The sequence below is a fragment of the Zootoca vivipara genome, chromosome 1 (genome assembly GCF_963506605.1).
Source record: "Zootoca vivipara chromosome 1, rZooViv1.1, whole genome shotgun sequence".
Classification (NCBI taxonomy): Eukaryota; Metazoa; Chordata; class Lepidosauria; order Squamata; family Lacertidae; genus Zootoca; species Zootoca vivipara.
Genome location: NC_083276.1, coordinates 28,795,239 through 28,817,685, shown reverse-complemented (window position 1 = coordinate 28,817,685; position 22,447 = coordinate 28,795,239). Strand labels below are relative to the sequence as shown.

General features: G+C 47.3%; 1 protein-coding gene across 2 annotated transcripts; it reads right to left on the bottom strand.

Annotated features, from left to right (window-relative positions):
* Positions 1-2,578: 2,578 nt before the first annotated feature.
* NGB (neuroglobin) lies at positions 2,579-17,772 on the bottom strand. Of its 2 annotated transcripts, none has more exons than XM_035108109.2 (4): positions 16,964-17,772; positions 9,948-10,059; positions 6,504-6,623; positions 2,579-5,079 (listed from the first exon to the last, which is right to left on the bottom strand). In XM_035108109.2, exons 1-4 carry the CDS (start codon positions 17,065-17,067, stop codon positions 4,933-4,935), a joined length of 483 nt encoding a protein of 160 aa, XP_034964000.1. In that variant the 5' UTR covers positions 17,068-17,772; the 3' UTR covers positions 2,579-4,932. The 2 variants fall into 2 exon arrangements, with proteins under 2 accessions (XP_034964000.1, XP_034963994.2); XM_035108103.2 differs by lacking the exon at positions 16,964-17,772 and adding an exon at positions 14,311-14,895.
* Positions 17,773-22,447: the final 4,675 nt, after the last annotated feature.

Sequence of the window (22,447 nt, the reverse complement as noted above, 5' to 3'; positions counted from 1 at the left end):
TCTGTGCTGTGTGGTGAACTTCCTTTTTTTCTGTCCTTAATCTCCCAGCGTTTTAGTTTCATCAGATGAAGTACTTTGAAGCAAAAAACCTTCCCTTGCTCCACACACCGTACATAATAATACACACGCTTCACCCCAATTCACCTTTCTTCTAAACTTGCAAAGTCCCAAACATTGCAAACTTTAGTCATAGGGGACTTGCTTCATCAGCCCCTTGATCGTTTGAGCTCCCAATTTCTGCATCTTTTGCAGCTCTGCAAGGCAACCAGAACTACAGTGGTACCTCTACTTACGAATGTTTCTACTTACGAATGTTTCTACTTACGAATGGAGCTCCGTCTGCCATCTTGGATGTAGTATAGATAGGATTTTTTCTACTTACGAATTTTTAGATAGGGTTGCTTCGACTTACGAATTTTTTCTCCCAATGCATTCCTATGGGATTTGACTTACAATTTTTTTCTACTTACGAATGTGTGTTCGGAACGCATTAAATTCGTAAGTAGAGGTACCGTGTTTCTCATATTTTAAGGCATCCCTAAAAAATAAGGCATGGCAGGATTTTCAAGACCTGGCGAAATATAAGGCATACCCCAAAAATAAGACATGCTGGTACGGTATGGCAGGGCACGCTGCGCCAAGTCCCGACTGAGCAGGACCCGGCAAGGGCAGCAGCGCGCGCTTTGCCGAGCCCCGACTGAGCAGGAGCTGGCAAAGGCAGCAGCGCGCGCTTTGCCGAGCTCCAACAGAGCGGAAGCCGGCAAAGGCAGCAGTGCGCGCTTTGCCGAGCTCCAAGCCGGCGGCGGGCTGCTGCTTTCCCGCTCAATTTCGACATTACTGCCACAAGCGAAAGGACGCAATGACGATGCCACTACTCACGACACTACTTTCACTTCCACCCTCCTTCTGGGATGGTCCATCCGACCCCACCTAAGGGCGGGCTTAATGCGGGGGCCTCGAGCCGCCATGTTGGACTTAACCACCAGGATTGTTCTAACGAGGGGGTGGGATGTGAAGCGAGCTTTACCTCAAGACCATAGCTGCCAAGTATCCCATATCCGCCGGGAAAACCCCTTTTTTCTTACCGTTTCCCGGCGGTCTCCCGTTTAGGTTAAAATCCCGGTATTGTCCCTTAAATCGGCTTCGGCCCGGCAGCCATTTTTCTGGTGCCGCTTTGCCCTTCTATGGGCATCAGAAAATGGCGGCGGCGGCGCCGGAAGTCGCTTCCGCGCATGACCGGAAATTGCGTGATGCGACTTCCGGTTGTGCTTTGCCCTTCTATGGGCATCAGAAAATGGCGGCGCCGGCGCCGGAAGTCGCTTTTACGTGTTTCCGGTCATGCGCGGAAGCGACTTCCGGTGCTGGCGCCGCCATTTTCCGGTACCCATAGAAGGGCGAAGCGCCACTGGAAGTTGTGTCACGCAACTTCCGGTCATGCGCGCGCTGCCGATCCCGGATCTTTACGTCCGGAACTTGGCAGCTATGCAAGACCGAAACGCCTAATTCCTAGGGGAAAGCCTAACTGGGCGTTAACCTACAGCAAACCCTGTCCTAGCCCATTAACATAGGAGATTAACATATACAACCCAGTAAGACACCGCTTTTGGAATCCGTTCCTCCCCCCCTCCTGTGCCGAGTTGGTCCCTGCCCCCGCTCGCGAGACTCGCCGCCGGGTCCGCTCTCGCGCACATGGCCCGGTGAGAGGGAGCCTGTCCTGCGCGCGCGCCTGCGCTCTCCCTCCCCCCTCCCTCCCCCTTTTCGGCCCAGCGCGCCGCCTTGCCTGTTTGTGTGCCGCGCATGTGAGGCGAGCGGGAAGGCCGCGCAGCCCCCCATGCAGGAGACCCAGGAGAGCCCAGCGGCCGCCGAGACCCCCGCCACCGCTCTTCCCGCCCAGGGCGAGGGGCCCGGAGGAGGAGAGCCCGGCGGCGGAGGAGGAGAAGGAGAAAGAGGCAGCAGCAGCAGCGGCGACTCAGAGGCCGAGCTGCCGGACGGGCCTTCCGCGGAGGAGCCTGTGGGGAAGAAGGAGCCGGAGCCCGAAAAAGGCGGCAGTGAGGAGGAGGAGAAGCCGCGAAGCAGCAGCCCGCCGCCGGCTTGGAGCTCGAGCTGGCAAAGGCAGCAGCGGCGCTTTGCCGAGCTCCAACAGAGCGGGAGCCGGCAAAGGCAGCAGCGCGCACGTTGCCGAGCTCCAAGCCGGCGGCGGGCTGCTGCCTTTACTGGTTCCCGCTCAGTCGGGGCTTGGCAAAAAATAAGACACCCCCGAAAATAAGCCATAGGCTTATTTTCTCGAGTAAAAAAATATATAAGACATGTCTTAAAATATGAGAAACACGGTACCACTGTATACACTATTCCAATATGGTTCTACCACAGAATTTGTATAGGAGCTTTATGTACAGCAGTCTTTCCAGACTGTTCCCAAGACAGAATTCACCTTATTCACAGCTGCCGCACACAGGACTGACCGTGTATAGGAAAGTGTTGAGATTATACTCCTCACACGCTGCTACTTTCCCAAGTAAGTGAAATATAACAAATTTTACTTTGCAGGAGACCCACAACACCCCAAGCAGGTCAGAGATACACCAACAACATGTTTTTTATTTCTTTTGGAATGCAACAAAATATGGCACACACAAAATGTGAAGAGAGCTGTGAAAAGCTTACAAAGTGCCCAGCTTTATACACATGGGGTTGGGGTAAGCTATCCCCTTTCTCCTTGGCATTTAATTTTCTAGGTGCAGCAAATGTTTTTGTATGGAGAACCATTCAGTTTCATAAGTCTACCCTCCCTGCCAGAGTCTGAAGCAGTGGAACCCAGAAATAGGCTTATTTCCTCCCCTGCTGCTTCAGAGAACTAGGCCTCAGTCACAATGGTTATAAGACTGGCTTGCAGTTATATAACGTCATGGGACACACAACTGTTTAATACAAAGCAGCCGCAAATAATTTCAAAAACCCTAGTTTGAGGATTCAGGTTATCTTTTCTAGACAGCATGAAATCAGTGCATTTAAAGACAGTTCTTACATATGTGCAGGAGAAAGCATTTCTGATGACAAAAGAATGTGACCGTGTCTGGGTCATGAATATTTGTTTTCTCAATTGCTACTTCTGTGAAGCAACTTTCTGTTTGCCTCTAGGAATTTTAAATATTATCCAGCTGCTAGCACTCTCGCCACCACCATTATTCAGGGGGGAACCTAGAATTATTGGCTATGCCTGTCATTTGCTCCACCTACAGTTGGGCCTCTCTGTTTTCTGCCCCTGCTGGCATTGCCCCTTTTGTGCGGCTCTAAGCACGTTTAAAAATAGCTGTCCCTCAGCTGCTTTGGAGTTTAAATAGAGAGACATGATGGAAAACTCAGAAAAAGAAATTGCGCTCAAAACAGAAAAAGGCATGCACCTCCCCACAAACACTGCAACAAACTCCGACACATCTCTGAATTAAGCTTTGACACACAACGAACGAGTTCCCCTCACACGTGAACCAAACTCAACGATTGCGAGTGGGGAGTTGTTGGCACTTCGTATGGAAGCTCACATATCATATATAAATCACAAGATATGACCGGGTAGGGCTTGCATTTGGTCTGTTGATCATGCGTAAAGTGCAAGCAAAAAAAAAAAATGGCTTCCTAGAGGCCCAGTAAATTGTTTGTCACTACTGGGACAGGGAGCCTCCAGCCATGGGCCTAATTAGGGCTCCCAGGCCTTGACGGTTGGGCCTGCTAAACTCATGGGCCCAATGTGAACCACTGGTCATTCTCTACCAATGGTGACAGTGGGACCATTCACACTGCCTAATCAGTTTTCCTAGGCCACCTATAAGATAGCAGATGAAGTAGAGGAACCACAAGAACCCCTGTCAATCATCAAGAAGGTCTGTCCATACCAGGACAATGCACAGCCCCTCTGCCTCCTCTCGAGACAACCAGGCCACACCTGGCCCACCAAGTTTTCCTAAGGGCCTTATCTGCACCTACATTGAAAAGCAAGGGGTGGGGAGTTTTAAATGTTCATCCACCACACCAAAAAATTTCTTTTCTAGGTTTCCCACTCTCCCCCCCCCAAAAAAAAGGGTTCCAAAACAACCCCAAGAACTAACTTGCTTTCATTAAGATTCGGGCAAAGAGCAAGGAGAATTCTGCCAAGCACCTGGGAGGCTATGGCTGGGGAGGGGAGGAATGGCAGCAAAGCAGTTGCCCAGAAATGGATTTTATTCTACAGACTCTCCTTTGGCCAGAATCCAGGATGAATTTTGGAAGCTTTCCCCAGGATAAAAGCCGCATCTGTCACTAATTTCACTACAATATTTTATTTCCACAAGCTCACGGAACTGGCAGCTGCTGCATTCCCCCACTGGCTTTCAAGTTATAACTTGTGGCCAAGCATTTCAAAATCCAACCATCTAGCAGCTCAGGCATACAAACAGGAGCCTTGCTGTAGAATTAACCCACTTTAAAAGGCAGGGGGAAGCTACACTGCTTGGATAACCCCAAGGAAATACACACACTCCTGCTTAGCTTCACTGAAACAATCGCAGGCTCACAATCTCAAGGGGGGGGGGGAGCTAGTACAATCATCCTTCTGCGCTAAGAAATCTTTGTAATTACTCTTCGAAAGGCAGTGGGGAAATAAAGAGAATGGTAACGTGCCTTTTGGAAGGAAAGCCGCTAGCTGCAGTTGGCATTTCAGCTTTTAATTCCGGCTTGGCTCTCTTTTGCCCCCTGCAAACAGATACATGGAACTGCAACACTGAAATATGGGAGCGTCATCACATTACCACAAGAAAGATGGGGAATGCAAGAAAAAAAACGAGAGAGAGAGAGAGAGAGAGAGAGAAATGTTGAGATTACTCTGAAATACACAGAGCTAGAAAGGCAAGCTTGCTTTCTCCTCGGAGCTGTTCCCACTTAAGCATCCTGGGTCCAGGTTTATTCCACTTTTCTGGGAACATCCCAGCCGCAGCTCATGGCTTTTACCACAACGCTGTACAGCTTGGTCCAGGCCTCACGCACATTCACATTGAAAGCGGGACCGTGGCATTTTTCCAGCATATACAACAAGGATTCGCCGACAGCCTGCAAATCAAACAGGAGACAGCAGAATCAACATTCAAAAAGAAGCAGCTCTAAAAGGAAGGGGTTGGGGGGTGTGTGATTTTTCTACTATCCAAAAAATGGAACTTTACTTTCAGAGAGATGGTGGAAGCACACACCCTCCAGGTTCCAAGTAATCCTCTCAATTTGGCTCTTACTGGCATTTTAGTAGTGCTGTCAACTAGGTAATTTATCCCCCGTTTGCCTAACAATAGACTACCTTGCTTTTTACTTCTCTGCCTCAGAGGAACCTGCAAGTTTTATTTGGAGCTGGAGGCTGAGCTGAATAATGACTAATGAATCTTTCAGAAATCTAATCTCATCCAGTCTGTAAATCTCCTCCAGGACTTACGACTATCTCAACTGCAGACTTCATAGCTCTTATGTCACCCCAACTTACCCTCTGCCATGCAGTGGCAGAGGAATGGAAGTGTGGAGGGAGCAGACCGCCCCCAGCACCACTATTTTGGTAGGGTGCCATTGTCATAGGTGCCAACTCCCAGATTGAAAAATCCGGGATCGGCACAGCGCAGCACCGGAAGTCGCACTGCGGCCATTTTGGAACTGGGCAGAGCGGCACCAGAAGTTGCTTCTACGCATGCTCTGCCCATTTCCAAAATGGGCGCAGTGCCGGAAGTCGCGCTGTGGCCATTTTGGAACTGGGCAGAGCGGCACCGGATGTTGCTTCTACGCATGCTCTGCCCGTTTCCAAAATGGCCGCAGTGCCAGAAATCGCTTCTACGCATGTCCAGAGACTCCAGACATGTGCAGAAGGAGCCTCCCCGGGCCGGTAAGAATCCGGGGGATTTACGGGGTTTTTTAAAATCCGGGCTACCAGCTGGAAATGGCTGGAAAAACAGGGGTTTCCCGGGGAATACGGGAGACTTGGCAGCTATGGCCATTGTGGCGGCCCCCCTGACACGCATCGTGCACCACCCCACCCCCCGTGTGTGCACCGGGTGCCACACCCCCACAAGCGGCGCACCATGCCCCTGTGGGCGGTGTGCCACGCCCTCACAGGCGGCATACTACACCCACAGGATGCGCGCCACGCCCCTGCTCTCCACTCCCAGTAGCGGAGCATGCAGCTTCACCACTGCTGCCATGCACCCCTCTCCTTCATCCACCCAGGTCTAAAACAGCCCAGAAGTCTGCTCACTATTTTGTGACTTATTCAGACCATGTGACTCTCCCCTCCTCAACTCTCTCCACTGGTTTCCCATCCGCACTGGGATCCTGAGCAAGCTTTTTGTCCTCTGAAAACCCTCCATGGCCTTGTTCCTCCTCAATCTGTACTGATTTCCCAACATGTTCCTTCCTGCAACACAAACCTGGAAAGCTGAGGAAGGAATTCAAAGCAAGTCAACAGTGCCACAGATACATCTCAAAACGAAAAGGCTGCTTACCGAAAAAGACTCCACCTTCACACCAACTGCCTGGTGTTTCTTACCCAGGTTGGCAAGGTATTCTTCCAGGCAGTGCAAGTTCTCCAAATGAGTCACAGCTGCATCTATTACCAGCATTACCTACCAAGCAGAAAGAACGACAAACAGGACAATCTGGTGTGCCCTTATGGAAGTAAAAGCACTCTAAACGCCTTCTGCAAATGTTATAGGAGACTCTGGATATCTCCATAAGCTTAAGAGCTCGGGTTAAGATGGAAAGGCATGCTTGAAGAAAACCTGTATTTAAACACCATTTATATCTGTCTATTACACCAATCCTGCCATTTAGGGCCTCCAGCAAATGTTACAAAACCCTTATGCAGAAAGCATGCTTTTGCAAGGAAAAGCCTGGAAACCAAACCCAAATCAACTGTGTGTTGTTCTCTCATACACTTACCTCTTCTAGTAGTGTTTACACATGTTGAAAAGCTACCACAGCCAGCGTGGCCTGCCGAAAGTGATTGACATGGTTGCCCATGCAGCATAGCTGTCAACCCTCCCGTTTTTTGCGGGAAACTCCCTTATTTCAATCTGTTTCCTGCTGCTATCCTGGATCATTAGATATCCCGTAATTTCCCCAGATTTCAAAGGAAGCAGCTTCCCCCCCCCCGCGAGCGATCAGCCTCGCGCCGCCCGGTAGAATGCCTCGCTCGGTGGCTGGCTGCTTGCTCACTTGCCGAGTGCTGCCAGAAATCGCCTCTGCACATGCCCAGGCATGTGCAGAACCAATTTCCGATGCCACTCTGCCCATGTCTGGGCACGGAAAATCCAGACATGCACAGAAGTGATTTCCGGTGCCCAGACATGCAGACACGGGCAACCGACTTCCGGTGCCGCGCCGCTGGGTGAGGCTGCGGATCCCTTATTTTCCAATCCGGAAGTTGACAGCTATGCCATGCGGCTGTCATGCATGACTCCCAAGGGACACATCACAGTGACACATTATCTGGCAGATTGGTGCCACAAGAAACATTACTACCCAATTTTAAATTCAACCCTCCTGGCTGCTCTGCCATTCTTCCCACCTGCATGAGTTTTGATTGTGGCAGAGGGGAAATCACAGCCATACAACTAAAGCTGATTTCCTTGGTAACAAGGCCCCTTGATATGTATGGGATTTACTTCCTAATAGGTGTGTGCCCATCGGTGATTTTTTTAGCCAAATTCAATAGGAAAAGTCTACCACTGGCAATTAGCTATGATAGCTAAAAATGGAGCTTTCATACCCAGAGAGTATAGATCTGATTACTAATTAATGGAACAAACAAGAAGGGATGGTTCTGCGTTGCCCTGCCTGTAAAAGTCCTTAAGGGCATCAGTTTTGGAGCAGATGAGGGTGAACTAACTGGTGTTTAATCCAGACAAAATAAAGGTAATGGGTAGTTGAGGGTTTGGAGTTAGAAGTGATGGTGTTCTTTTTCTTTTGCACATACAGTTGCACTCCTTTAAAAGTCAGCCACTGGGAGTACTCCAAGACCCAGCCTGGCAACTGGATGATCTTGTGGCTGGAAGTACCTTTTTTCAGCATGTTTGTCAACTGCATACTTCACTTGAAAAGCCAGGAGTAGCCAGCTATTCATGCTGCGGTCACTTCCAGATTGGATTACTCTAATGTGCTCCATGTGGCTCAGCCTTTGTAGTTCATAAGCTTTGACTGGTGTCAAATGCAGCTGCCAGAATGTCTACAAGACCTGGCTTCAGTACAGCAACTACCAATTCATTTCCGGGCTCAATTTTAAGTGTTCATTTTAACTTTTAAAGGCCCAGTTGACCTATTACTAGAGTATCTGGAGAATTCTTTCCACCCACATGCCTAACCTTTATGATCATCTACAGACCAAGTGTCCCTATTTTCCAGGGACAGTCCTGGATTTACAGAAGCTGTCTCACTTTCTGATTTGATCCCGCTTTTCCTTAGGACATCTCTATTTTCATCAGAGAAATGTTGGAGGGTGTGGATCTTCTGAGGCTCTTGTTTGATGTCTCCTGGCCTACTTAAGTCTGAAGCCTGGGCAGGTGGCTCTAAGGGCCACGGGCTTTTCAGTGTAGGGATACAAACAGTTGAACACTTTGCCGAAAGAGGCTCACCTGGCCTCATTGCTGCTTGCTTTTCAACAAAGCAGCTAAGACTTTCCTTCTTCACCAGGCTTTTTAAAAATAGTGTTTTTTGAGGCGCATCTTTGACTGCTACTGGTTTCTGCACCAAGGTCATCCGTTTATTTGCTTGTCCAATAGACTGTTTGCTTCAACTGAATTTTAGCTTATCTCTTCACATTTTGCACTCTGCCACCCTATTTCGCAGAAAGGCAGGTCAAAAATGCTGAAAAATAAATAAAACCTGACTAGCCATCATTGGGGGTGGGGGAGAGCTAAACTTGTTCTCATTTAATCTGACAATCTAAACACCCTATCAAACCTTCTCATTTATTTTATTTCTATATTTGCATTTCTTTCCTGATTTTCCAACAAAACATTGCCCAATGCAGCTAATGAAAAGAAAATTCATCAAAAGGGACAAACAAATTAAAAACATGTCATAATCAAACACCAGGCACGCAGCAGAAAACATTCTATTAAAACCAGCTCACAGCTAGGTCAAAAGTCAGTCAGAAAAGAAAGGTTGCTTATACCCCCCCTGAAGGGTCCCTTGTCTCAATATTTTCTCAACACACCCTTGGAGTTAAGCTCATACTTGTCCTTCCTGCTTGCTCTGCTAAGCTAAATCTAATTATTTAAATGTGATTAAACTCATTCCTAATCTAATACAGTTAATAGATTTATATTAGTTTTTAAAATGCCTTTTCTGCACGCAGAAAGGTAATCAGGATAGATTCGTGCACACAACTTTCCACCCCAGGTAATTTTTTTACAGGCACCTCTTAGACAACAGTGGTCCTTCATGTCATACAAGTAGTTCAGATCATCAAAACACATGGGAATCATCACAGAAGCACTAGGCACCAATTAATATTTCCCCATTCCCTGACAGCGTAGAATAAATAATAGCTTATTATAATTGTATTGACTTTGGATTAAAAGATACTTCATGGTGAAGAGGATACACAAAAGGCTGTTGGGGCAGAGCAATTTTTAGGTTGAAGCTGCATTTGTTGACTGCCGTTTTTATCCCAAACCTCCTCCAAGCATCTCAGGAAAATGTGCAAGGTCACCTGTATACCATTTGATCCCCTGTAAGGTAGGTCCATCTGAGAGACAACAACTGGCCCAGATTTATTCAACAAGCTCCTTTCACCCCAAGAGCTTCATGGAAGAGTGGGGATTTGAACCCATGCCTCCCAGGCCCTAGCCAAACACGCTAAGCAGGATACCCCACTGCCACTTGCCATCCGTAGCTTTTGCTGTAGTTCAAGACAATTACCAGAAGGACTCCTTTGCACCTCTCACCTTTCTAATGTGTTCCAGGAACTCAGGTGACGAGAGGCACTCCTGAGGAGTAGAGAACTTCCTGCAGTTGTACTGGAAAAGGGACAAGAGGCCAGGGTCCAAATCAAAAAGCCTGAAAGACATCAACCCAACAATTATTTGGCCTCCATACAAATCGGGCAGACATCCCATCCCATCTCTCTTTCCCAGCCTCATGGAACATCTTAGCTCCTGGGGAGGCCAAAGAAAGAAAGCCAGTCACAGGACAAGGCTGATGTCAGGGGAGGAAAGGGTGTCTTCTCCCCTCATGCCCAGCCTGCCTTCAGGGAAACAAACCAGGTACAACAGAGGACAAGGAGTGGTACTCAACTAGGTTTTATTCCAAAAGTAAAGGTAAAGGGACCCCTGACCATTAGGTCCACTCGTGGACGACTCTGGGGTTGCAGCGCTCATCTCACTTTACTGGCCGAGGGAGCCAGCGTACAGCTTACAGGTCATGTGGCCAGCATGACTAAGCTGCTTCTGGCGAACCAGAGCAGCGCACGGAAACGCCTGCACCTTCCTGCCAGAGTGGTACCTATTTATCTACTAGCACTTTTGACGTGCTTTCGAACTGCTAGGTTGGCAGGAGCAGGGACCGAGCAATGGGAGCTCACCCCATCGCAGAGATTCGAACCGCCGACCTTCTGATCGGCAAGCCCTAGGCTCTGTGGTTTAACCCACAGCGCCACCCGCGTCCCTGTCATTCCAAAAGTAGACCTACTGAAATGAATAGGCTTTAGTATTATTCATTAATTCCAATAGGTATACATGGAGTAAAACTTAGTTGATTACCACCCAGGGCATTTTTCTTCTCTCGGTACAACTTCCCCTGTCCCTTTACAATGGTTTCTGGGAAAGAAAAATGGAGGCCCAGCACAACTCTCAGGCACTATCTCTGTTGTCTTTTCAATGCCTGCTGAAAATGTTCCCCTGCCAACAAGCATTTCAAGTAGCAATCTTTCCCAATCTCCACCATCTGTACTGGACTTGTTTTAAACAAATTTTAAAATTCCTTAATTGTTTTATCACTATTTCCCAGTCACTTGAGCACAGCCTGCCCAGGAGTGGAAGGCAATGCAAATAGAGGGCTCCTACCACCCCTCTCCCCTTGCTCGTCTCATGGTACTTATGCTTGGAGTGGGACTGAAGCCAGTTTCTCAGCTGAGTGTGTAGAAATGTCCCACTCAAATACCGTATGTGTTTAAGAAATGGGGAAGGGTCCATTCATTATAAACAACAATCTCCATTTATCCTGCTGTAGCATCACACTGCTAGATCGTAGCAATACTAGGAGGTCAAAGACTGGCTGTTTTAGAGAGGCAGAGACAGAAAAACACACAGAGAGAAAATACGTGTGAAGTGACAAAGACCTGGATAGCAGAAAAATCTGAGAACATCATAAGCATTTTGCAAGAGCACTGGAAGATCGCCAGCACCAAGCTTTTCTCTGGAAAAAAAGCTGAGTTTAGCACACACCATTTACTCCACCACAGGCGCTGTAAGTTACCACCCTTGCGCAAAAAGAGCATGAGGTGCTTGCTATTGCAAGTGTTGAAAACATCCTCAGTTCTTCTTGTAGCAATGACTTGTTTTGTTGTCTGTTTCCAAACTTCCTTTGGTAGGATCTGTTCTGCCCTCCCCACCCCCCAACACACACAGTGAGAATACCCACTAACCACAGTCTCTAACACAACATTCACCTCCAAGCTGCATTGAGATTAGACTCTCCCTGCTTCATTCCATGACACAGCCCAAAATTCACATCAGCTTTCCGTTGCCAGGTTGCATTTCACACATGCATGTCATCCCCGGTGCCCTTTCAACCCTGCCTGCCTCCCTAAGCGCATCTCTCTGGTCATTCACCTCCTAGATTGACAGGAACCCTTTTCTCCTATTTATATGGTACACATCTCTTCTAACTAATAAGGATGCACGAGATTCTGTTGCAATATCGTTCCATGTACCGACCTGAATTCTGTTCTCTGCTATTTGCTGAACCATTTTATACAGTGATATAAAACACGTAATGGTATCTAAAAAAATGGTTTGCTCCATGCAGGAACTCAAAACTTGCAATCCTTCAAAGTCAAGGTAATGCAAGAGACTGGTGTCGTCCATCAGACAGGGGCTATAAAGCAGTTTGCAGCAAAAAAAAAATGCAACAAAGACTTCATAAGACTACCTGGCAGCATGAGGAGAATACCAGAGGCTACAGAAGGGAGGCTGAGAGTTATGAAGTAAGTAAAGAGATGAGATTTGAACCAGAGCGTTCCTCGCTCAAACTCTTAACAGCTACGCCACAAAATGCAGACAGTCCATTTAGGCCATTATAGACAATGGTCACTGGTGGGCTTGTCCTTTGGCACTTTATCTAATTGTGTTATATATATATATATATATATATATATATATATATATATATATATATATATATAAGAACCAAACCCACATCTATGCTCACTGCAGTTGTAACATCCTATTAATAACTTTGTGTCACGCACAAGGTAGCTCTGTCACTGACTCTAGATAATTATTAAATAATCTAAACAGTACCAGCCTCACTCCATATAATTTGCTTTCCTCTGATGAAAAATGCCTGTACAGTGGTACCTTGACTTACGAATTTAATTCGTTCTGAATGCACATTCGTAAGTCAAAAAATTTGTAAGTCGAATCGCAGTTTACTATGGGAATGCATTGGAAACGGATTAATTCGTTCCGGAGCCTAGAAAAAAGACCCAAACACCCAGTTTTTTGTGCAAAAAACTTTAAAGGCATGCACTCTAAAGGCATTCAATCTGCACAGCAACATTACCTTTCCAGTGCAGGGATCCGCCGGCGGCAGTGATCTAGCAGGAGGACAGCGGTTCAGCAAGGTCCCGATCTGGCGAGGGCCCGATCTGGCCGGGTGGGAGCCGGCAGGGCCGACAGCGATCCGGCCTGAGCCGGCAGGGCAGAGAAGGCCCAATCCGGCCGGGCGGGAGCCAGCAGTGCCGGCAGTGATTCGGCCTGAGGCCATGCGGCAATCCGGCAGGAGGCCGGCAGTGGCGAGGCCCCGATTCAGCCTTCGGATGTCGGAAAAAATTGTAAGTGCTCACCAATTATTTTAGTTCGTAAGTCGAATATTTCGTAAGTCAAGTCATTCGTAACTCGAGGTACCACTGTATTCTTAACCACAGCTTTCTGGATGGTTTGAATGCATAAGAGGGTGCATTTCTGACTGTTAACTTTCCACAGAAAGGAGTGTTTGCCAAAAGCTCTCTTAAAAACAAGCACAAAGCCTATGTATGGAATGTTTGGCTGACCACCCCTCTTTACATTTTTGTTGATACTCTCAACACACTTAAAAGGGTTAGTGAAGCAAGACATCTCTTTGGAGACACCAAGCCAACTCTTCCTCCACAAGTTTTGTTTTGTTACATATTCAATAGATAAATAACGATTAATAACGATTTCCATCATATTGCACAATACAGAATTGTCTGGAAGGGTTCTAATTTCCTGGTTCCTGGTTCCTGCTGAAAATACAGGTGCTACAATGACCATTTCAGCAACTGCTGGAAAAGTTTGCTGATTTTAAATTACATACCTTAGTTAACAATTTTACATTTGAACTCTTGAAGAACCCACGTGAACACAATTCAGCCCTGCTAACCTGTCGCTTTCTCATTTGTATATTCCCTCTGAAGCTTTGTGCATCCCTTCCCAACTTGTAAGCACCCTCTGATGATTTCATCTTCATATTCATTGAGTGGGTCTTACTGCATTTGGCCCAGAGAAACAAAGTTGTGTGTTTATTAATTAACTTAATGGAGCAGTACTACAGCTATTCAGCTTCCCATAAGGCATTTTTTACTGAGAAAACAATAGAATCATAGAATTGCAGAGTTGGGAGGGCCCCTAAGAGTCATCTAGTCCAACCCCATGCAGGAATGTCTATATATATATTTTCCTTTTTCTTCACCCTGTCCCCAAAAAGGCCACTTTGCATATCCCCCCCAATGTTCTCCACTTCCTTCCTTCCTTCTTCTCTCTCTAGCATTTGTCACCCGCCTGAGCCCTGAAACAACACCAAGTCCAATTCATTGTTGAAAAGGCAAATGGTGACTCGACCACCAACACAGATCCTGCAGCCATTTGTAGTATCAACAGTGTACACACACACAAAAAAAACCCCTTAGCAAAAAAGAAAGAAGCTTTGCTTCCATCCCTCACTGCCAATAGCCCCACCCCTGAAAAATTACTAAATAATAATTTATCTTCCCACAGGAGAAATCTGCTATAAACAGAGCGGAGAATTCCCAAAAACTGTTTGCACACCACTTTAAAGGATACCTAACACCAACACTGCATTGCCCATTTTATATTGCCAGCTCCACCCATCCATATTCTACACAGGGAGCTGGAGTTGACTGTGTTGGACTTTGATTCTTGGAAACTAAAATCTAACAGTCCTGAAGTCAGACAAAGCAAGTGGAATGTCAAGGAACATGCTGTCATTCGCCACACACAAGCAGCAGATAAACAGCTCTGTTCTCTGTATAGGAGAAGGGATCATAGCTCAGTGGTAGAGCATGCTGAAGGCTGGAGGTTCAATTTATTGCCTCTGCAATTAAAAAGAACAAAGGTGATGTGAAAGACCTCTGCTCGAGATCCTGGACAGCCACTGCCAGCCACGCGTTGACAAGTACACAAATGATCTGACCTTGTATGAAAGGCAGATCTAGGAGAGCAAAACAGGTTTGGTCACAGCAGATGCGAAGCTTCTGGGGCACCGCAACTATGACAACTAACAGAAAGCAAGGGGACACTGGATTTTGGCATTGCAAAGGGCACCCCAGAAATTTGAGGTGCCAAGTTCTGTCACTTGTATAAAGCAGCTACCTAGGTTCCAAATTCCATTCTTCACACTATAGACTCTCTTCAGTCCATGTTGAGCAAGCCATGCTTACCTGCCTCAGTTTTCTTGTCTATACAATGGAAACTTAGAGTGGCTGTGAGCAGGTAGGTGAACATTGACTGCAGAGCAGCCTCTGCACAAACCTCTCCGTGAATGGAGAAATAAAGTTTATTGCTTCCTCTAAAACCAAACACGGCCTTCCAGAGGCTCAAAGCCTTTGTCCCATCTGCGCCTCCCAGCTTTGTACTCCTCAGCTTCAGGGTTAATGGCATGCACCCGGGCACTCAGCTGTTCTCTCGCATGCACCATTTCCTCTGCCCTGGGACTGATCCCGGAATTAATCAAGCCTCCCCCCAAGGGCCAGGCCTGGCCTTGGAGGCTCCCGTGATTGCCATGTCACATGCAATTAGGAAGCTGCTCTGATACACTCTGCAGAGCTGGGCACATGCAGGAGGATTGTGGAGCTACTCCCCGATTGAGAAAAAACTCTCATCTCTGCCACAACAACAAGGATCTGAAGTATCTGAAGAAGTGTGCATGCACACGAAAGCTCATACCAAAATAAAAACTTAGTTGGTCTTTAAGGTGCTACTGAAGGAATTTTTTTATTTTACAACAACAAGGAGATATCAAAAGGAAGACTTAGAGCTCACACAACCTTCTCTTCCTGTGTTACTGGCCTGTCTTTTAAACAGGTTGCTGGCCTTTAAGCCTCATGGAGTTTCATGAAAATCACATCAATACTTGCACCCTTCAAACCCATAGAGGTGCTATGTTGCACAAGCTGACGTCAAAGTATGCCTTCACAGGACTGCACAAGCTCTTTTCTCTGTCTGGACTCATCTAAAAAGTCCTGCTGGAACTCAAGCCTGTCTAGAAGTCTCCTCTTTCTGTCCCAGAGTCTTGCAGCACAAACCTATATGCGTCTGGGACTTACTTTCAGGTAAGCTCATACAGAATTGCCACCTTAACTATTCATCACATATTTTCATGGGTTTGTCGTGACTGACTGGTGTTTATTAAAAGGCGCTCTGCACATGCTCAGTGGCACTTGTTACTTTGCATATTCTAGGGATACTCCAGGGAACTGAAAGCAAATACTAGTACTGTAACGAGCTCTAGCTCAAGTCCTGGTGTCTCTGGGCGGAAAATGTAAGAAAGAGAAATTATTTAATTAACCTAATTCAATGCTGTTTTATTTATATTAAATCTAGACTTCAGTATCCTTTCTAAATAATGTAAAATATTGTCTAGGCTTTTGTCTTCTATTTATTTTATTGAATACAGCTAATTTCCTCCCCATCTATGTATGTATTTTTGTTTGTGGTTTAAATTTTTATTTATAGTAGGGGGTTAGAGAAGATGGAGACCCCTCTCCCTCATTAGAAACTAACTGAAACCAGCCCTGCACTTCTGGGACATATATAAATGTGTTTAAAAAAAACAAACAAGCAGCTAATTTAGAAAGAGAGTCACTTTACTTCACCTATTACAGTATTACACTTCGACCGCACAGGAAAACACTTCCATGATGGAAGCAAGTCTGTCACCTGTGCCGTATATAAATCACCTGCAAATAACCAAACAGGTCTACAGTCGCATAACCAATACACACGATCCGCCCGCTTCCCCGCCACTCAGATGTCATGTGTGAAGCGGACCAAACCCCTGGCCACATGACCTGGAAGCTATACACCGGCTCCCTTGGCCAATAATGCGAGATGAGCGCGCAACCCCAGAGTCGGTCACGACTGGACCTAATGGTCAGGGGTCCCTTTACCTTTACCTTTAGTTCCCGGCAGAGATTCACCACCAACAAATCTAAGCATTAAGCGTAAAGATCGTGGCGGAGAAGGTGGAACAAAGTTTCTCATCGGAGTCTTTCAAGCTGTGAAACCAAGTTGGGTCAAAATGGTCTTCTTTATAAAGGACCGTCCCCACTTCAGGCGTCGTGGAGACACACCTGGCTCTTCTCCCGGGCAGATCCTCGATTCCCCCTTACAATCTTCCTCCTTTAAGGCATCTGGCCTCGCACGTGCTCCCTCCAACCAAACCAAGCCCAGCCCAGCCTGCCCCTCTCCCTACTCCCCCTTACCTGGTAAACAAGACCAAGCCGTGCTCGATGGGGCTGCTGTTCACTTTCTCCCAGCTCTCTCGGATCAGCTTCTGGTCCGCGCTGGAAAGTCCGTCGCTCTCCATTTTCCCGGAGAGGCGCAACTGGAGGCGCAGTGCCGCTTGGAGAGCAGCAGAAGCAGCAGCAGCCGCCGCCCCCTCCCGGACGCGCGGCGATGCTGGCTGTGCGCTCGGAGCAACAGGTGGTGTGGCCCGGATCCCGGGGCGATCCCAGGCGCCCGGAGCTCGATCCGCGCCTCGCGAGGCACTTCAGATCCCCCTTGCGCTCGAGACTTGCGCTCCCATGGCGGAATCGGTTGCGCCAGGCAGAAGCGCCGAGTCCGCGCCTTGACTACTTACTCCTTAGGGCGCCTCGTGGTTGGCTTGAGGAAGATCCCCTCGGCTGGACTGAAGAGGACTCCGAGTGCCCCAGGGGAACGCCATATCGTTGCTCGCGGCAGCCGCAGAGGGGGTGGGATCCTGCCTTCCTCAATCCCGGGTCTGGTCTCCAAGGGCCAACTCTGGCCGCGCCGCCTCCTCACCGCGGCAGCACCTTCTCAGCTCCCAGCAGGAAGATCATGGCAAGAGCTCTTAAAGGGGCAGCGCCCAACTTAGGCTCCTACGTTGCCAGCCTCGCACCTTTAAGTCAAGGGAATCCAGCTTTCCCCCAGCCCCCACTCTGTGGTTTTAACAAGTCCCAAACATGTAAGTGAAGCTTTCTGCATCCCTGCCAAGAGAAGGCTCGAAGTACTTCAGGAGTCTAAAGGGCATGTTCACAAGTTCAGCTTCCGCTTGAGCAAGCATCCTAGTGTTTTGATGTATGCTGCTATTTTTGAATCCAGGCTGCAGTTCAACCATGTTTACTCACAAGTATGTGGATAGGACGCAGGTGGCGCTGTGGGTTAAACCACAGAGCCTAGGGCTTGCCGATCAGCAGGTCGGTGGTTGAATCCCCGCAATGGGGTGAGCTCCCGTTGCTCTGTCCCAGGCAGCACCTGCCAACCTAGCAGTTCGAAAGCATGTCAAAGTGCAAGTAGATAAATAGGTACCGCTACAGCAGGAAGGTAAACAGCATTTCCGTGTGCTGCTCTGGTTCGCCAGAAGCGGCTTTGTCATGCTGGTCACATGACCTGGAAGCTGTACGCCGACTTCCTCTGCCAGTCGGTCATGACTGGACCTAATGGTCAGGGGTCCCTTTACCCATGTAGATAGGACAGCACTTCTCAGGGAAGCACACATATTTCTGCACGGTGACAAACTACCCAGTATGTTGTGATGAATAAACTTTAATCTCTCTCCTCCAGTCAAAAAGGTCTTGAAATATTGCAGAAATATCTCCTTCCAATATTTTGGACAGAAAGATTTGGATATGCAAGTTGAAGAACTCCACATGAAAAAGATGTCATCAAAACCTTGAGCACTGATCACACTTAAAATCTGAACCTGATTCCAAAAAATCAGATTATTCTATGAATGTATATAACCACAGCTGGCCGAATTCTGGTAGCACAAAAGTGGACAACAAAGTACTGTTGCTATCCAGCAACCAGTATTGCCTCAACACCTCTGAACACTAAAGCTTTTAAAAAATAATAATCCCCTTTCTAATGGATAAAGAAAATCTTATTTTTGTCCACATAATCCATACATAATAATGTGCTTGAGCAACCGGTCTTGCTACAAGTTTCTGGGAAATGAATGTGTGAGGAACAGCCTTTGCCAGCTTTTTTTCACGCCAAAGTCCCATCGCCCTCAGCCAGCAAAGTTGTAATCTGAAAAATATGGACTCTACGATCATTTGAGGCCCTTCTTTGTGTGCCTCCTTCATGAGAGGTCCGGAGGGTGGCAACATGAGAACAGGCCTTTTCTGCAGTGGCTCCCCCTTTGTGGAATGCTCTCCCCAATGAGGTTCACCTGGCATCTTTAGATGCCAAGTGAAAACATTCTTCTTCAACCAGGCCTTTAACTGTGCAATATTCTACAGCCTTTTAAATGGTTTTTTGAGGGGGGGTGTTATTGCTTTGTTTTTGTTCTATTTACAGTATTTGTGCTTTTATCTTGCATTTTTATATTGTGAACTACTCAGATCTTCGGATAAGGGGCAGTATATAAATTCAATAAAGAAATAAATTTACAAAGGGAGTAGGCTAAACGTCAGCAAGAACCTCCATCCTGATGCTACTATGAGCTGTTCAACAGTAGAGCAGGCTGGCATGGAAGGTAGCAGTCTCTCCTTCCTTAGGGGTTTTTATGCAGAGACTGGACGCCGGCCACCTATCTGCGATGCTGTAAGCAGCCGATTTCCTGAATCAGGAGGGATGGGACTAGTTCAACTTTGATTTTATGCAGTGCTTTTTTCTGGAAGGATGCAGGGGTATGCATTCCGCAAAAGAGTTTGTGAATCTAATGGGAGAAGAAAGAATTCTTTTTAAAAAAATAGTTTCTTCTCTAGCACGGTGAACCATCAGTTCTGTTGCTACCCCAATGGCAGCCTCATTTCCTGTCACAGTGTTTTCTGAGTCTCAGACAGAAGCGAGCAGAGCATTTAATGTGTGAAGTAGGAGTTGGAATCTAGCAGGGTGATTGGTCAGCATAGCTGCCAAGTTATCCCTTTTTTTAAGGGAAATTCCATTATGCTGAATAGGCTTCCTCGCAAGAAAAGGGAAAACTTGGCAGCTATGTTGGTCAGTTTTGTTGTTACCACCTCCAATGGCGGCTTCATTTCCTTTCCCGGTGATTTTCTTGAGTCAAAATGAGAGTACTGTACCCCTAAACATTTTTTTAAGGAAAAAAAGCACTGATTCTATGCACCGGCCTGTATATAGTGTTGCAGAATAGCCTGACACTTAACGGTAGTTTGGGGGCTAAGGAGAACAGTTTGTGCAGCCTGAATTTGGCCATAGCCAGGGCATTGTTTCCTTCAAAGGAGACAAACACTGCATTGGAAAAAATGGGGAAACACAACTAAGGTGATTCAGAATACATTGTGCATTTAATCTACTTTTCAGCTGGTTTACAGAAACCAGGGGGATAAAACAAATAGTACCATCTCATGCTAGCTGTCATATAGAGGCAGGAGTTCTCTTTGCTATTTGCTAAAGAATTCTTTTTAAAAAATAATAATACCGTAATTACAAGTAGCTCTAACTGGAGAAAAATGCAACACACAAGTGAAGTGCCTAGCAACAGAACAAAGGCTTGAAACCAGTTCGCCCAGTACCCAGACTGCTTTTCCAAAGTATTAGACAATGCTTTTTCAGTGTTGTCCACTCCCTCCAATGCTTTCAACGTAACATTTAAAGCTAAAGCGTCCTCAGGCTGCCGATCACTGTTAGCCAGCCTCTTACAGCTGATCCTCTGGATGCATGAACAGGACTTCAAACCTTCAAATTACTTAGCCTCAAGTACAGTACTCAATACTACTGAATCGATCGCAAGAATGCCAGGCAAGCCACATGATCCAGGCGTTGTCCATTTAGGGTGCAAGGCAAATAAATAATGTATTTTGTGTAGTACTTCTGAACAAAGTAAAAAAAAAATTAAATGCTTTTCTGCTGGAACGAGAAGAGAAAAGCCTTCTCTTCTCTTCTGCGGTCCCATTCTTCACCTGTTTTCACCTTCACCGCCAGGTCCATACCTCCCCCTCCTTTTGTGCAACCCCCTCCTTGCACACAGATCATCCCCAATGCAACCTCTTGCATCTTCCTTCTTCCACACAGTGCAACTACCAGGCACCTTCAACCCAATTAGGAAGACGCCACCTCCAATTCTGCAGCCCATCTGTAGCCTTCCTTTCATCTTTACCCCATTCTCTTTCTGCCTTTTTTCTTTTTTGCATTCCTCCCTTCTTTGGACCCATGCTCGCCCCCCCTCCCCCTCCCCCCCCCTCTTTTTGTGATTCCCCTTTGCACACAGACCAGTCACATTTCTGTGCCTCCTTTCCTCTCCCATTCTGCAGTCCCCTTTGCACACCCACCCACCCACTCCGTGACAATACATGTTTAAGATGAACAGACTCTTCAGTGCAAGCCTGTCAGTTGGCTTGTTCAGTCACAGTTAAGTTCAGTTGATGGATCTTGTACATATGTGGGTGGTGGTCTGCTTGTTAATAAAATATCCATTCTAAATTACAACACTGAATCTGGAACTTCATATTTCAGTCAACACCAGGAGTGAAATGCATTGTGTGAGGGTACTATGGAATATTTGAGGTTCTGCATCCTTCATCTCTCTCACATGAGGTAGCTGAGGAATAATGATGATGATGATAACTATTATTATTTTTTTATCCACCCATCTGGAATGGAAGCAGGAGAAATTTGAGTACAGCAAGGACTCCTTTATTTTGCCCAATGCCCCTCTTGCTCCTTCATAGGAGTGCAAATGCCCCCTTCAACACCACTGTCTTCCACCTGCCTCCACCCCAATTTTGCACCAACTCCGTATTCCTCCCCCCCATTCCTAGAGTCCTAAAACTGTCCTACCCAGCAGCGGAGCATATGCCTGCTGCCCCGGGGCACGCACACTCCTGAGGGGGACAGAGCACGGAGGGTGCCCTCCCAGGCACAGGATAGCTGCTCGGGTGCACGGAGTGACATGCGCACCCTTGCAGCAGGGGGCAGCGCAAGCCGCTCATGGGGGCGGAGCAAGCCGCCAATGGCAGACATTCGCCGTGCCACCTGCCCATGACTACCAAGCCTCCCCCAGCTGTCAAAACAAAGGGGAAAGGGGGGATGCCACCGGCAAAGCAGCACAGCTCCCCCCTTCCCCTGACGGCTTGGGGTAGGCTTGAGAGTTGCGGGCAGGCAGTGCGGCAAACGTCACCCCCCTCAGCGATGACACCTGGGGTGGACCGCCCCCCCTTCCTCAGCCCCTGGTCTTACCTTCCACACTGTCTTCTATATTCTCCTTCATTCCTCCAAATGCCACCTTTACACCCAGCCAGCTTCACCCTTCTCTTCCCCAATTCCTCCTTTCTTTTCCCTACAGTTACCATCAGACTAAAGCTGTCACACTCGAGACCCTTCTCGTCTCCTTCCCCACAAAGACGTTCCCTTAACCCCCCTCCAGCCATTCACTACAGCCAATATTCCAATCCTCCTTCCCCTGCCTTTAGAACCTTGGGAAACAGCCAATGAAAGCCATGCGATGGCAGACGAGTGCAAGTATAGTACGGTACAGAGATGCATTTGGAACCCACATGGCCTAATGCTGTTGCAAGAGAGACCCTCTTTTACAAGACACTTGCTTTGTTCTCTGGCTGAGAGGAACAACACGTACTGTACTGCCAATGTAGTAGTAACGTCTTTTCTTTTCTTTTCTTTTCTTTAAAAAAAAAGATGTCTCCCTTACCATGACATCCCCCAGCCCCTCCAGGGCCAGCTAAGCTAGTGGACTGTTTTGTGTTTTATTTTATGGGCCTGATTTTATGTTCTATTTGCTTTTCCTTAAACAAACCTTCCTTCAT

Bases quoted from the DNA above. Each gene is read 5' to 3' on its own strand.
- NGB (XM_035108103.2), bottom strand. From the start codon at position 14,468: ATGACAGCATGTTCCTTGACATTCCACTTGCTTTGTCTGACTTCAGGA. The intron at 10,060-14,310 runs GTGTTAGGTATC...GATGTCTTTCAG, and splicing joins AAATGGGCAATGCAGTGTTG to GCTTTTTGATTTGGACCCTG. The intron at 6,624-9,947 runs GTGAGAGGTGCA...TCTGCTTGGTAG, and splicing joins TCCTGGAACACATTAGAAAG to GTAATGCTGGTAATAGATGC.